The sequence below is a fragment of the Trematomus bernacchii genome, unplaced genomic scaffold, assembly GCF_902827165.1.
Source record: "Trematomus bernacchii unplaced genomic scaffold, fTreBer1.1, whole genome shotgun sequence".
NCBI lineage: Eukaryota > Metazoa > Chordata > Actinopteri > Perciformes > Nototheniidae > Trematomus > Trematomus bernacchii.
Genome location: NW_022987739.1, coordinates 29,826,931 through 29,841,440, shown reverse-complemented (window position 1 = coordinate 29,841,440; position 14,510 = coordinate 29,826,931). Strand labels below are relative to the sequence as shown.

General features: G+C 41.2%; 1 protein-coding gene across 5 annotated transcripts in view; it reads right to left on the bottom strand.

The window, feature by feature from the left end:
* Positions 1–8,054, bottom strand: part of pikfyve (phosphoinositide kinase, FYVE finger containing) — a 56,414-nt gene extending 48,360 nt beyond the window's left edge. For 3 of the 5 annotated variants that reach the window (XM_034146473.1, XM_034146474.1, XM_034146476.1), the window contains exons 1-3: positions 7,034–7,053; positions 4,632–4,831; positions 1,591–1,755 (exon numbers count right to left, since the gene is read on the bottom strand). In XM_034146473.1, the coding sequence (XP_034002364.1) occupies positions 1,591–1,755; positions 4,632–4,815 (349 nt within the window). In that variant the 5' untranslated portion in view covers positions 4,816–4,831; positions 7,034–7,053. Of the gene's footprint in view, positions 1–1,590; positions 1,756–4,631; positions 4,832–7,033; positions 7,054–7,964 lie in introns of those variants that run through there. The other 2 variants (XM_034146477.1, XM_034146475.1) reach the window with 2 other exon arrangements.
* Positions 8,055–14,510: the final 6,456 nt, after the last annotated feature.

The window sequence follows — 14,510 nt, the reverse complement described above, 5'->3', positions numbered from 1 at the left end:
CACCGGAGTACTTTTCCCAGTATAGTTCCGAAATAGTTCCGAAAATGTGCGTTCACACCAAAAAAATCCAGAACTAGAACTTAGTTCATGAGAACCTTTCCACCCCCTTTTTAGTCCCTGCTAGAGAGCAGGTACTTTCGTGGGAGAAAAAGGTTCCCATTTCTGATCCCAAAAAGTTTTGTGAAGCCGCCATTTTATTTGCTCGCATTAGCATTATTAGCATTAGCATTAGCCCAGCGCACCAACGGAGAGAGACTAACTTATGGCAACACAAAAGAAAACATGGGAGCGGTGGAGATGAGGAGGTGTCGGCGTTCCTAAGTACGACAAAGTACTTTTCCCACAAAGGTTCATCTGAACTTAGTTCATGAGAACTCTTCAGTTCTCATGAACTAAGTTCAGATCGCGTTCACACCGGAATAAGTTCCTGGGGGAGGATTAGGCAAATGAAGCCGCTGACGTCACTTCTTCTTCTTCTGCTTTGGGTTTACTGGCAGGCCGCAAACAACTTCACGGCGTATACTGCCACCCGGAGTTGGGGACTGGCTTCAGTAGAAGCTGCTGGGACTCCCAGCTGCTTCTACTGAAGCCTTCCGAGTAAATCGCCAGAACGCCGACACCTCCTCATCTCCACCGCTCCCATGTTTTCTTTGGTGTTGCCATAAGTTATTCTCTCTCCGTTGGTGCGCGGGGCTAATGCTAATGCTAATAATGCTAATGCGAGGATAATAAAATGGCGGCTTCACAAAACTTTTTGGGAGTTTTACGGGGCGTGGTTTGCAATCCGCCCAGCCAATCAGACATAGGAACCTTTTTCTCCCACGAAAGTACCTGCTCTCTAGCAGGGACGGAAAAGGGGGTAAAAAGGTTCTGATGAACTAATTTTAGATTTTTTGGGTGTGAACGCAACATTGCGGAACTATATCGGAACTAAAGTGGGAAAAGCACTGCGGTGTGAAAGCGCCTATTGTTACATTTTCTTTAAAAGAGCAGGATTTATTCATGCAGATAAATATAGTGTCATTTAACAACATTCCTTCAGCTAAATGTAAGAGCTTCAAGAGTGTTGAAATGCAATACATTTCTTACATTTAACTTCAGTTACCTTACGCACTTTTGAAGCTGTTGTTATCAGTGGCTTCAGATTACTTCACACACTACAAGACAGAGGCTTTCTGTCCATTTACAATGTACAGATAACACAATCAATACATGTGTGAAGCAAAACAAACAAAATCACCAATTGTTCATACACTAAAGTTTAAGAAAAGCATTGTAAAGACAGATGGAATTAAATAAATGTCCTATAAAATGCAAATCTTGTGTTTTTTGCCAGTTCGAGAAACAGCTATTTTTACAGATTTAAAAACAGAAATGAAGACGTCATTCATTTCACCACACTCAAGATATTGAGAGACTTGATGTTTATTATACATAGGCTAACTTTAAGCTGCAAAAATATAAGAATACAACTGGAGACATCTTTTCTATCTTACCTGACACATAACGCTCAAATAGCAACATCTGTACTGTATGAGTGTGAGTGTGAGTGTGAGTGTGAGTGTGAGTGTGTGTGTGTGTGTGTGTTACCTGAGGCTATGGAGGTGCGTCGGAGGTGTTCTGGCTTCCTGTGTGTTCTGGAGTTGTAGAGGGAGTGTGTTGGACTGGAGGACCAGCTTCTCCTCTCTGACTGAGGAGAGGGGGACGACGCCACATCGGACTTCTCTGAGAGCGATGAGGGAGGACGTCCCTCCTCTACACACACACACACCATGTTTACATCACTTCAGGGGACATTACATTGACTTACATGCATTTCCTGGAGACTTATCCTAACCTTAACCTTAACCATAACCAACACATGCCTAACCCTAACCAAGTCTTCACCTTAAAATGAATGATTCCCCTCATGAGCCCCACAAGTATAGTAATGCTAGGACACACACACACACACACACACACACACACACACACACACACACACACACACACACACACAGTGTGAGCCTGTGTTGCTAGGGAGGGAGGGAGGAGTGTGTGTATGTGTGTGTGGAGGAGTGTGTGTAAGTGTGTGTGGAGGAGTGTGTGTATGTGTGTGTGGAGGAGTGTGTGGATGTGTGTGTGGAGGAGTGTGTGGATGTGTGTGTGGAGGAGTGTGTGCAGAGGTGGGACTCAAACACACGAGTCATGTGGCTCACTGTTTCCTGGAAGGCAGCTCAGATCACATGACCTCACGAGACTCTGGGTAATGGGCTGTGACTTTTGCACACTGCTCTATAAACTCTGCTCAGGAGAGGTTCTAACATGCTGTAATGTTTGGTGTCGTGTTATAGATTTATTCTGCTTTGGAGACTGTAAAAGGACTTGAAGTTTGTAAAACAGGAAATACTTGTTCTGTTTGATAACAAGATTCATATACAGCATGCCCTTTGACTTAGTAACATAAGAATAAGGAAATGGTCTAAGGTCCCTTTCCCAGCAGCTTTCACACATCAGGAATTACTTATTTAAAAACATTTTAAACGGTAATGTTTTAGATAAATAAGAGTATGAGAGGTCATATGACAAATGACCTCTCTGTACTGACTTACCAAATGAAGTCAAACATGACAAAAAAAGCACTCGTACATCCCCTAAATGTCCAGACTGTGCCAGTTTGCAGAGGTGGGACCAAGTCATTGTTTTGCAAGTCCGAGTCAAGTCTCAAGTCTTTGCGCTCAAGTCCGAGTCAAGTCTCAAGTCTTTGCGCTCAAGTCCAAGTCAAGTCTCAAGTCAGGATGGGAAAGTTCAAGTCAAGTCCAAGTCCTTTACTTTGACAAAACGAGTCTTAAACAAGTCATTATGTGCTTTTCAACAAATGTAATGACATCGATCAACAGAATAATACTTAATAATCAAACTGCTCTTTATTAGTCACATTAATAATTTAATAATCCATTTTCTCTCTGCTGGTAAAGTAACGTGTTTTTTTTTCTATTTTAAGAGGGATCAGTAAGGTTAGGCTACCGTGACGGTTTGATTCAGAAGGAGTTTAATTGATAAGATCCCTGATGTTAAGGTGACCAGAATGTTTATTTCCACCGTGTACAACATGTTATAAGGGACCCACAACCTATCTTTATGCAAGGGATAATGTGCAGCGAGGCGTCTCTATGGGGAAAAGAACACCTGAATCTAGATCCCTCTGCAGGTGGTACTTTAAGTATATTTTGATGCTAATACTTTTGTACTTTTACTTGAGTAACATTTTGAATGCAGGATCTTTTTATTGTAACGGAGTATTCCTACACTCTGGTACTTTTACTCAAGTACAAGATCTGAACTTCTCCCACCTCTGACAATAAATCCTGAGTGGTTACCAAAACAAAACCCTGCTCTGAAGGTTATTTTCATTTTACAAATCCTGCACTCAGCTTTGCTTTCTCCAATATCATTGACATGCAGCCAGATGCTGCTTCTTTTTTGGGTTTTCGCAAATTTCTTGACTTCTTCCGACGCGCTTGCATTTAAATCCGTCTCCCCGTCTCCCCGTGGCTCTGTAGCTGGCCTGTACCACTACACTTGCTGTCTTTGGAGCGTCTGCCCCCCACCCTTCTTTCACATAATGGTATGATCCTAGTGTGTCCTCACATATGATTGGCCGCATGGTGGCTCAGCAAAATAAAGTCCCGCCCCTGCCTGCATGGATTCTCAGCAAGAGTAGGAGCGGCTGGAGATTCTGCTCTCCCCGACGGGAGTCTGCTCTTCGAGCGGCATCTCGCGATCGGCGTGTTGGAGACCTCTGAATTAAAGTATCAAGTCACCTCAAGTCAGAGGGCTCAAGTCCAAGTCAAGTCCCGAGTCATTGGTGTTCAAGTCCAAGTCGAGTCGCAAGTGTTTTGTGATTTTGTCAAGTCGAGTCCAAAGTCATCAAATTGGTGACTCGAGTCTGACTCGAGTCCAAGTCATGTGACTCGAGTCCACACCTCTGCCAGTTTGTAAAAGAAAAGGCCAACAAAAAAAATTGTACAAAACTTTTAATTCCTATAAATATGCGTAAAAAACTAATTGGTATTTGAATGTGTTTTTTTTTAAATATTGGATCCCTGGATTGAAGTGGGGGAATATTACAACCAGCACCAGATGAATCCATTATGTCAAAAGTCATGGTACAAACTTAGCTCCACGCATCAGTTAACATAATAATAATGTTATTATGTAATAAGCTAATCTGTTGAATGAACATGAACATTCATCATTACATTACAAAAAGGAAATTGCTAAGGAGGCACAGTTTTAATCGTGCCCATTTCTCAAGATGTAAATGGGTATAGGCAAAAAGAAATGGGTCGTAGATGTAGCCCAAAGCTAAGTCTTTACATTCCATGAATTATAGCGACTGCAGTTCCTAAGAGTAATTACTGTGACAAGTTCCAGTTCTTTAGACTAACAATATATATTTTGTGACAGCACTAAGGCCCATATTGTGGGGTTGTTGATGTTGTTGTGTTAATTTTGTCACAATGTCAGAAATTGAAGACACCTAACCAATATAATGCATTGTCAACACATCAGAAAAACACCATTTAGCAAAACAAAATATGGCTCTATCCATAACTTTGATAAGACGCTTGAGAGCGTGTCTCCCTGACCTTTGCTGTTGAAGCGAAACAGGTTGACAAACGAGCTGTACGCCGAGCGGAGGGGAGGGTCGTCCTGCTCTGGAGTCAGTGGTTTGAAGTGTGTGAGGTGGGAGGGGCTTGTTGGCGAGATGATGGGCGGATCCACGCTCCAATCCGTAGTGGAGGAAGACGAGGACTTATCATCAGCAGCCATCTCACTGCTGCTCCGGCTGCAGAGGCAACACAGAAAACATATTAAAGGTTATACTGTTTTTCATCAATATATTACAGGTCTCAGATATATAGAAGATTTAAACTTTAACGGACATTTTGACCGGGAACTCTGCTGCATGCACTGTTTTATTTTTGCTATGATGCAAGTACATGTAAGAAAGCCAGAAATTACATATCGGCTCATTTGTGTTTTATTCTTATTTTTACCACAGGTATTCTTAAATGTGAACCGTCCCTTCTCTCAATAATCTTTACTATAACTAAACCAGATTGCAGCTTCATGATGTTTGTTTCTAGCAAATCATTAATCAATGTGTGGTGTTGACAATTTACCTTTTAAAATGACAGGTTGTGTAATTGGTTAAAAGGCAGTTATAGAGTGAGTAGGGCTGAACAATTAATCGATTTTAAATCGAAATCGCGATTTAAAAGCAAACTTTTTTAAAACTTTATTTTTTTCCCTTCTTGTGTGTCAGTCATCCACACCAATCAGAAGTGCTGTGCTCCACATGTACCAAGCATTGTTAACCAATCAGAAGTGGCCCATGATAGAAGGTGATAGACAGATTGATCCAATCACCTGCCAAGTATTTTTGAAAGTACCTGCCCTTTCCAAATGGCTTCCAGTGGAGCTTTCCTAGATGGTTTGGTGAAACAAAGCACCTGAGTCAGGTTAGTAATGCTCCATCACATGTTCTACATCTATGACAGGGTGAATGTTAAACTGAAGCTTGACTTTAAAGCAACCCAACGGACGTTTCATGTAAGTTTAGTTCTTTCACTCGTAGCTCGGGCTGCGGGGTGCTAGAGACGGGAGCACGTTAATACGACCTTCCTAGGCGGAGATATGGCTGCATTTTACAATAAACTTCCGTTGGGTCGCTTACAAACAAATATCGCAAATCGAATCGCAATATCTGTCAGAAAAATTGCAATTAGATTATTTCCCCAAATCGTGCAGCCCTAAGAGTGAGACCACCGTTCAGATAAATGTAGGAAACCCATATAGTATATAGGATGTTAAATGTAAGCCAGACTAAACCTAATGTACATTTACCTACATCACAACATTGTCAATATGAAAACATAAAAGTGGAATTTGACAGGAAATAAAACAAGGTGGCAAACATGAGAATGAGCTAAAAGGAAAATGCAACTGTGGTAAACTCAATCACTAAACAGCGCAGCAGCAGTAATGAAACAGAACAGCCGGTATGTAAGATTTATAAGCTCACTCATGTGATCGTGCCCATACTAGCTGTAATATAACATCACTTCCAACAGAGTGTTACTGTTTACCATTAATGCATCAGTTATAATAATATTAGAAGATGTGTGAAATATAGTATAGATACTTTATTCCAATGTATATATTTGAATGCCTGAACACACTGCTGCTGCAACAAAATAATGTACCTAACTTGGAATCAATAAAGTATTGATTGATTGATACATTTTATTTCGAACAAGTAAAATAAATAATTACAATTATTAATTTTTTTGCAGTGCATATTCATGTAAGAGAAATCAAAACAAAAAACGACATTTACAACAACAACAACAACAGCATTAGCAACATAAACAGTCCCACATCTAGTGTTCGAAAAGGAGTGAGAAGAAGTATAATTTATTTAATCTCACCCCCTTGTCCCTAAATGATTTATTTATAATCTATAATCTTCAATAATTATCATTATTATTAATTATTGTTATTATTATTATTAATCTGCTTTACCTGTTGATTGACACATACATATATATATGCATATACATACACACGTACATACTCACACATATACACATACACATAGTCAAACACCTTCCCCTACCCTGTACCTCGAGAAAATAATTTCTCTGTATTTCCTCTTGAACTGGTTAATGTCTGGACATCGCTTGAGCTCCACATTCACACTGTTCCATAGTCTCACTCCACAGACTGAGATACAAAAAGTTCTTCTGGTTGTACGGACCCTATGAATTTCGAATTGAAATTGTCTCCTATCTATCTATCTATCTATCTATCTATCTATCTATCTAACCTCTGCTTGACCCATGAATTTAGGATATGAACAGCTGATTGATTAGTTACAGTCAGCTGATAATCCCACCCTACAGCCACAGTCAGATTCCTTGTTTATTTAGCTATACTAACCTTTGTAAAAAAAAAAAAAACCCATTCAATTCTCATTTAGACTCACCCTTTGTAGAAAGCTACAGACTTTGAGTTTGCGATGCATGCCATTTTAGATCATTTTAACGGGGGGGGGGGAAGCAGAAGTGGAAGCATCACATTCTCCCCCTCATCATGTGACCATAACAGGCCTGTAGAATGACTCCTGTACTGTTCCTGGTCACATGACAGGCTGAAGGTCCAAGCCCTTATCACACCGTCTCATTCACAAAGATAATATTCACTTTCACTTGGATTAGCTGTGTTTGCAGACACCTTACAGCCCCTTAAGTCATTCAAAAACAGTCATAACTTTAGCTACTGGTTTATAAAATAGCTATAACCTGTGGGTCGAATTTAATTGAATTGCACTTTAGTTTGATGGTCATCGTGTTTTTTTTATTTTGCTAAAAAATCAGACTGTCCAGAATGTTATTCATAATCCAACAATCATAATGACTTCACGGTTTCCAAATTCGTTAGTGCAGTGGTTAACTAACACAAAACAATTCATACACAAGGCAGACACGTATTCTTTGCGAGTTTAAGGTGGTTCCAATCATGAAAAGACTCTTAATTTAAGATTAAGACCACTCAATCCAGTTTGATAATGAATGATAAAAGAAACAAACTCATTCAAATGAAATAACTGAAAAACATACTGCAATTGCCCAATAAGAGCTTTATTAAAACACCACTTTAAACATGGGAATGCCACCCAAGTCAGTATTAACACAACATTTCCAATTGCATTTAGCAGCAAGTGCCAACAACATCAAATAACTAATACTAGCTAACATTTGTCAACCCGCTTTTATACAGTAGACCAGCTGTAGCCAAGCTAGCTGAAATTAGCCTGCTATGCTAACCAGCCGATAGAGCTAAAACAACCTCATTATCGGTCAAGTAGACGCATGACATTACACTGAACTGACGTGAAAGTAAAACATGTCAATTACCTGTTGACTGTAGGAGTTTGACATCAATGTATGAATTAATCCGACAGCGAAGACATCTGTAAAGAAACACAAAAAAAAAAACGACTTCCGTCTACAAGCAGCCCTGACCAATCGAAGCCTGAACACTGAAAGCAACTGTTGTGATGAAGAGAAAAAGGCAGAACGGGTCAAACTCAGAATAATCGATTGGAAGGTAAGTGGTGGGAAGGAACCGTCTACAAAGTGCAACTCCGAAACATAATAGAACAACAATATTAATTAACTTCCCAAAATCCCTTCTAACACCTCCCCTACTGGTCTCACCACATTAATACATTTATCATTTTTAGATGTAAATGCTTTTGCATGAAATAGATGAAAAAAGATAAAAATATGCATTTACTCAATATGGAAAAGCCGATTTATGGAGGACAGAACATGACATAAGTAACAAATAAATAAATACAGATTAAATACAGGAATGAAGAAATACAAGAATAAATAAATGTGAAAAAAACAGAAATAAATGAATGTGGAAATAAATACAGGAATAAATAAAAAAATATAAGTTGAGAATATATCATTAATGTATTTCTACGAAAGAAGTACACTTTACTTCAGAGCCCTCAAGAGCCAGATATAAATGTTTATAAGTGTCAAAAATGGGACGAAGCCTGCGAGCTAGTTCAGGCAGTCAACTCGAGCACCAATGATACATTAACACATGACGCGTCTCTCTTACAACCAACCAAACACATTCTCCTAAACATGCCGCTGTAGTGCCGAGAGAAGGGAGTCGGAGGCGGTGCATCGAAGGTGCAAAGTTGGTTTTATTCAGCAGCAGAAAACCACATGTTGCCGGCTTGAAGCCCGGGAAGCAAAGAGGAAGAAGTAAGGAGGGCACACAATAAGTACAGTCAACAACATATATGTCCGTGCGGAAACAATACCCCCAACCTGTAGTTCTATGAGTGAATTATGTAAATCAGTGATCACTACACAAGCCCTACCAGAATTCAACCATGGACACAATCCTCGCGTCCGGGAGGAAGCACCACAGGGGCAGAGGAGGGTGGGGCCGCAGGCGAGGGCTGGGATGAAGACAACATCCGCCAGCCTTAGAAAGCTGGGTCGCTGTGCTTCGACGTGGGGATGGGCGTGAATATCCCGGTGGCCCCCAGCAGGAAGGAGCGCTGCCCGGCCGCAGGTGAGGGCACAACGGCGGCGGGCACGAAGTCCCCGGGAGGAAGGAGCCGTGGACAGGGGAGAGGCCAGACGGGGTCCAGATGTGCGCCACCCAGGCGCCGATGAAAGCGTGGGCGACGTCCGAAGCCGCCGTCGAGGCGAACCGTGAGCCGCGGTTAGAGGAGAGGCCAGGCAGGGTCCAGAAGTGCGCCACCCAGGCGTCGATGAAAGCGTGGGCGACGTCTGAAGCTGTTGCCGAGGCGAGGGAAGAGGCCAGACAGGGTCCCGAAGCGACCACCCACGTGCCGGTGAAAGCATGGGCGACGTCCGAAACTGTCGAGGCGAGACGGGGTCCAGAAGTACGCCACCCAGGCGCCAATGAAAACGTGGGCGACGTCCGAAACTGCCGTCGAGGTGGTGAAAAAGCGAGAGTGTCCACACGAGGTCGAACCTCCTCTCAGGCACCGGAAAAAGCTCAAAAGGGTCGTCCTGTCCACGATCAAAAACAGGTAGGTGAAATAGTGAGAGGATCCACACGAGGTCGACCGTCTGGCCGACCCTCCTCTCTGGCACCCAAAAAAAAAAAAAAAAAAAAAGGGTTAACAGTTGGATATTAACAGATGGAAGAAGTCAGCCGTTAGCTGCTAGCCGTTAGCTGTCAGTCGTCGTTAGCTGCTAGCCGTTAGCTGTCGTCGTTAGCCGTTAGCTGTTAGTCGTCGGTAGCTGCTAGCCGTTAGCTGTCGTCGTTAGCTGTTAGCGGACAGATGCAAATTCGCCTCGGCGGCGCGCATGACGCGGTTGATGCGCATGACGCAGTGTGATTGAGGCGATTGAAGGGGGCCGCTCCAGTTCAACTTTTTTCAACTCGAGCGTCAAATTCGCATGGCGCGTTCACGCGGTAGCCAATCAGCGGTGAGGCTCTCCGCCTGCCGTCACTGACGTTGAAACAGAAAATCAAAACATCAGCCGTTAGCTGTTAGCACACAGAGCTCACCTCCGCCGCGGTGCACCCGGCAAACACGGTTGTTTCTCGAACCCTCCACTGTTGTCTAGCGGGTGTAACTAAAATACAAGATGTCGTTATTTATATATATATAAATATATATATCTATATATAGATATAATAAGTGTCAGTGCGATTTTATTTGGTATTAGCGTGCATTTCCTGTTCGGAAAGTGGTGCGCTATATATATATATATATATATATATATACATACATATACATATACATATACATATACATATGTATATAATAAGTGTCAGTACGATTTTATTTCGTATTTGCGTGCATTTCCTGTTCGGAAAGTGCCGCTGTACTGATAGTGGCAATTTTATTTTGTAATTCTTAGCGTGCATGCACTTCCTGTCCTAAGAGTGGAGGTGTCCTCAGAGTGGAGGTGTCCTGAGACTGGCGACTGCAGGCAGGCTTCCATGAAAATCCTAGCCCTTCGTTTGGAGGAAGTTATTCCATCCCTAGTGAATCTAGACCAGGTAGGATTTGCAGCTGGACGCCAGTCAGCTAATAACATGAGAAGGCTGCTCCAGGTGATATTTAGCGCTAACTCCCTCCATCTCCCAGCAATGGCAATATCACTGGATGCAGAGAAAGCCTTTGACAGAATAGAATGGCCATATTTATTTAAAGGGCCCATGTCATGGCCATTTCCACTGATCATAATTACATTGTTGAGGTATACTAAAATAGATTTATACTGTGCAATTTTCCAAACTCACATTGGTTTCGCATACAGCATCTCTGTAAAGTATGTGTATTCAGCAGTATTCACTCTCTCCACTAAACGACTCGTTGGAGCTCTTGCCCCCCCCTCCCTGTGAGCCTAGTGTGCTCCGATTGGTCAGCTCGGCCACTCTGTTCTGATTAGTCAACCACCAGACAAAAGCCAGACATATATTCTAGAAAACACAAAGTGTCTCACAATCTTAAACCTCAAAAATGTCCAGGGTGTGAGAGCCAATCCAAGGGCAGCATTACATTCCAATTAGCAATAGATCGTTGCAGAGATCCTGGTGAAAAACAGAAAACAATAATAAGAAATGAAAACAAAATATGGTAAAATACAAATGCATGAACACAAGCTTTAATACAATGTGTTTATTCAAAAGGTATATTCAGAAATAACACTCACCAATCCTAAATCAACCTTATTGCAACCTGAAAACATGGAGAGAAAAGAACAACACTGAAAATGTGGAGCTGCTAAAGGCTCCAGGCTACATTAGCCACTACCAACAAATAAACATTAAAATTACTGATTTAACTCTGCGGCTGAGTTGCTTTGTGGGTAATGTAGGCAAGTGTTGACTGTGAATTTGATGGTGTCACTTGAGTACAAAGCCAAAACTGTGAAATTATCTTTGAAATAAATTGTTTTTGGGATTAAAGAGATCAACTTAATTTGCTTATGCTAAACATGTAGCTAACAGGGGTTAGCTTCTCTTCGCAGGAACTCAACCGAGGTGGGAAGTAACTAAGTACATTTACTCAAGTACTTTGAGATACTTTTACTCTACTTAAGTATTTCCATTGTATGCTACTTTGTACTTCTACTCCACGACACATATTTGTACTTACTGTGCAGATTTGGATGAATGATGTGAAATATAATCAAGTGTTAAATCAGACTTTAGTTCCACCTGGAGTAAATCCACAAGCTACCCTGCAGTATACAAAGTCATTCAAACTAGCTGCACCTTTACCAGCTTTGAGAACACTTTCATGATCAATCATTATAAAACATATCATATATATTATTCTGAAATGGACCAATCTGCACAATGACTACTTTTACTGTCGCTACTTTAACTATATTTTGATGAGAATACTTTTCTACTTTTACTTGAGGAACATTTGAATGCAGGAATTGTACTGTAACAGAGTATACCTACACTCTGGTACTTCTACTTTTACTCAAGTACAAGATTTAAGTACTTCTCCCACCTCTGAAAGTCAATACTATCTGCTTAACTGTCTGGCAACCATTGCGAATGTAATCAGGCCATTAAGAAGCCGTCATCAGCTGTTTCCAATGTAAGGCAGATGGGCGACTGTAGCTACGAGGGAGTGCGGTCTTCTTTCAACCAGAAGGTCGTGAGTTCGATCCCAGCCCATGTTGTCAACATGCAGATTAATCCTTGAGCAAGATACTTGCAGTACAGACTGCAGTGTCTTTAGGGGTGTGGTCTTGCTCGGTTAATGAATAATTATAATCAAAACATATCATATATATTATTCTGAAATGGACAAATCTGCAGAATGAGTACTTTTACTTTTGGTACTTTAACTATATTTTGATGCTAACACCTTTGTACTTTTGCTTGAAGAACATTTTGAATGCAGGACTTCTACTTTTACTCAAGTACAAGATCTGCGTACTTCTCCCACCTCTGGAAGTCAATACATCTTCCGGCGCAGACTGAAAACTCATCTCTTTTGACTCCGCTTCGAGCGATAGAAGCACTAACAAAGAATTGCTAACAAAGCACTTATATACTAATAAAGGACTGGCTTATCTAAAGCCAGTTGAGTAACACTTGAAATGTTTTAGCTCTATGAAACCTGATGTACTTATATGATTCTGTTTTCTTCAAGTTTGTATCTTGTTGGTCGAATGCACTTATTGTAAGTCGCTTTGCTTAACTGTCTGGCAACCATTGTGAATGTTATCAGGCCATTAAATAGCCGTCATCAGCTGTTTCCAACGTACAGTAAGGCTTCAACAGGGTCACACTTCACCCTCACACAGCCAACACTATGAACGTTTTACAGATGTATACATTTTAGCTACGTTAGATTGAGGTACCAAAAGTATGTGGTTATGTTTAGGAAAGACATCATGTTTTGGGTTCAAATAAGTGTGCCTTCGTTTTATATAAATAACTATTACGTTTTTTATGTAAATTATGTCTGTGAGGTTGATTTGGTTTAGAAATGTGCATACAAAACATTGTGACATGGACTCGAGTTGGACTTGTTAAAGACTTGTGACCTGAATTGAGGCATGTCTATATTAATGAATTACATTTTTGATAATTCAAAATATTTTATGTTTTTTGTGTTTATGAGACTGTATACCTGCAGTATAGAGTGCCAGAGTGACGCGTCCTAAAACCCGGAAGTAAGTTAGCATTTTACCACTTCCGGTTCCCTTGACAAAAAGCAATGCAATTTCTCCATAGAATTTTGAAAAATAGCTGAAATAAGGTCTGTGGTTGACACACATTGAAGAGACGGATCACGTTTTGTTCTACGACATTAAATCCATCAGCAGTGACCCCACTGGTGATTTCTGAAGAGTTGACGTGTCTGAAAAACGATGGTTGTTAACAAGTGGCTGAATAGGACTACAGAAGTTTATGGAGCTAATTTCCTGCCATAACTCCACAAACAAACTGAACAGGTTTTACAAATGCCTTATGATTCACTAACAAACACAATGTGGTTTGCAAATACAAAACACCATCTACAAACTAATGAATTTAGTTTTGCAAAGAAAAAACGTATCTATCAAACAAACACATAACATTATTCTAATAAATCATGTTTCGGAGACAAATTCAGCTTAGGTTTTACAAGTACACAACTTTTTTTTACAAGTGCACAAATTTGTTTTACAACTACAACACTTTGTTTTACAACTACAAAACTTTTTTTTACAACTACAAAACTTTTTTTTACAAGTACAAAACTTTTTCTTCTCACGGCGGAATATTACTGCCAAAAGTCACGTGAGTGAGTCACGTGACTTTTGGCAGTAATATTCCGCCGTGGCTGGCTCATACACAATCACACATGCTCACTCACACATGCTACACGGCAGCAGGGGGCGCTACTGAGTCCATTGGGAAGACGGGAGGTTGAGCAGAGCATGGAACAGCTCTTGCCAGTCTGATGACAGGTGTTATAGTGATAATATTATAAACAAGGTGAATTTAGCGATCACAACGAAAACAGCCAAGACACATATTGAGCCCAGAAAATAAATGTTATTAGGGGCTGTAAATATAATAAGCCTTTGTCTAAAATGGACAACATTGTAACTAAGGAGATTTAAACTATATATACAGCCAGGGGACGTTCGGGACGAATCCCGATGGGCCGGTACTGAAGTGGGCCGGTCGGATAAGTCACTGCTCACCCCCCCTTCCCCCCCGTCGACAATTTCCTCGCGGTATTTACTTGCGGCACCACCGAGGTGGGCCGCTTACTTGCGGTACCGAGGTGGGCCGGCGGTACCGAAGTGGGCCGGTCGAGAGTCCCGGGCTGATTTGTAGTCCCAGTCCGCCCCTGTATACAGCGATTCTGCACTCGGTCAATCAGCTGCTTTTCATTTTTATTCCTGCTATATTCAATGAGTGATACA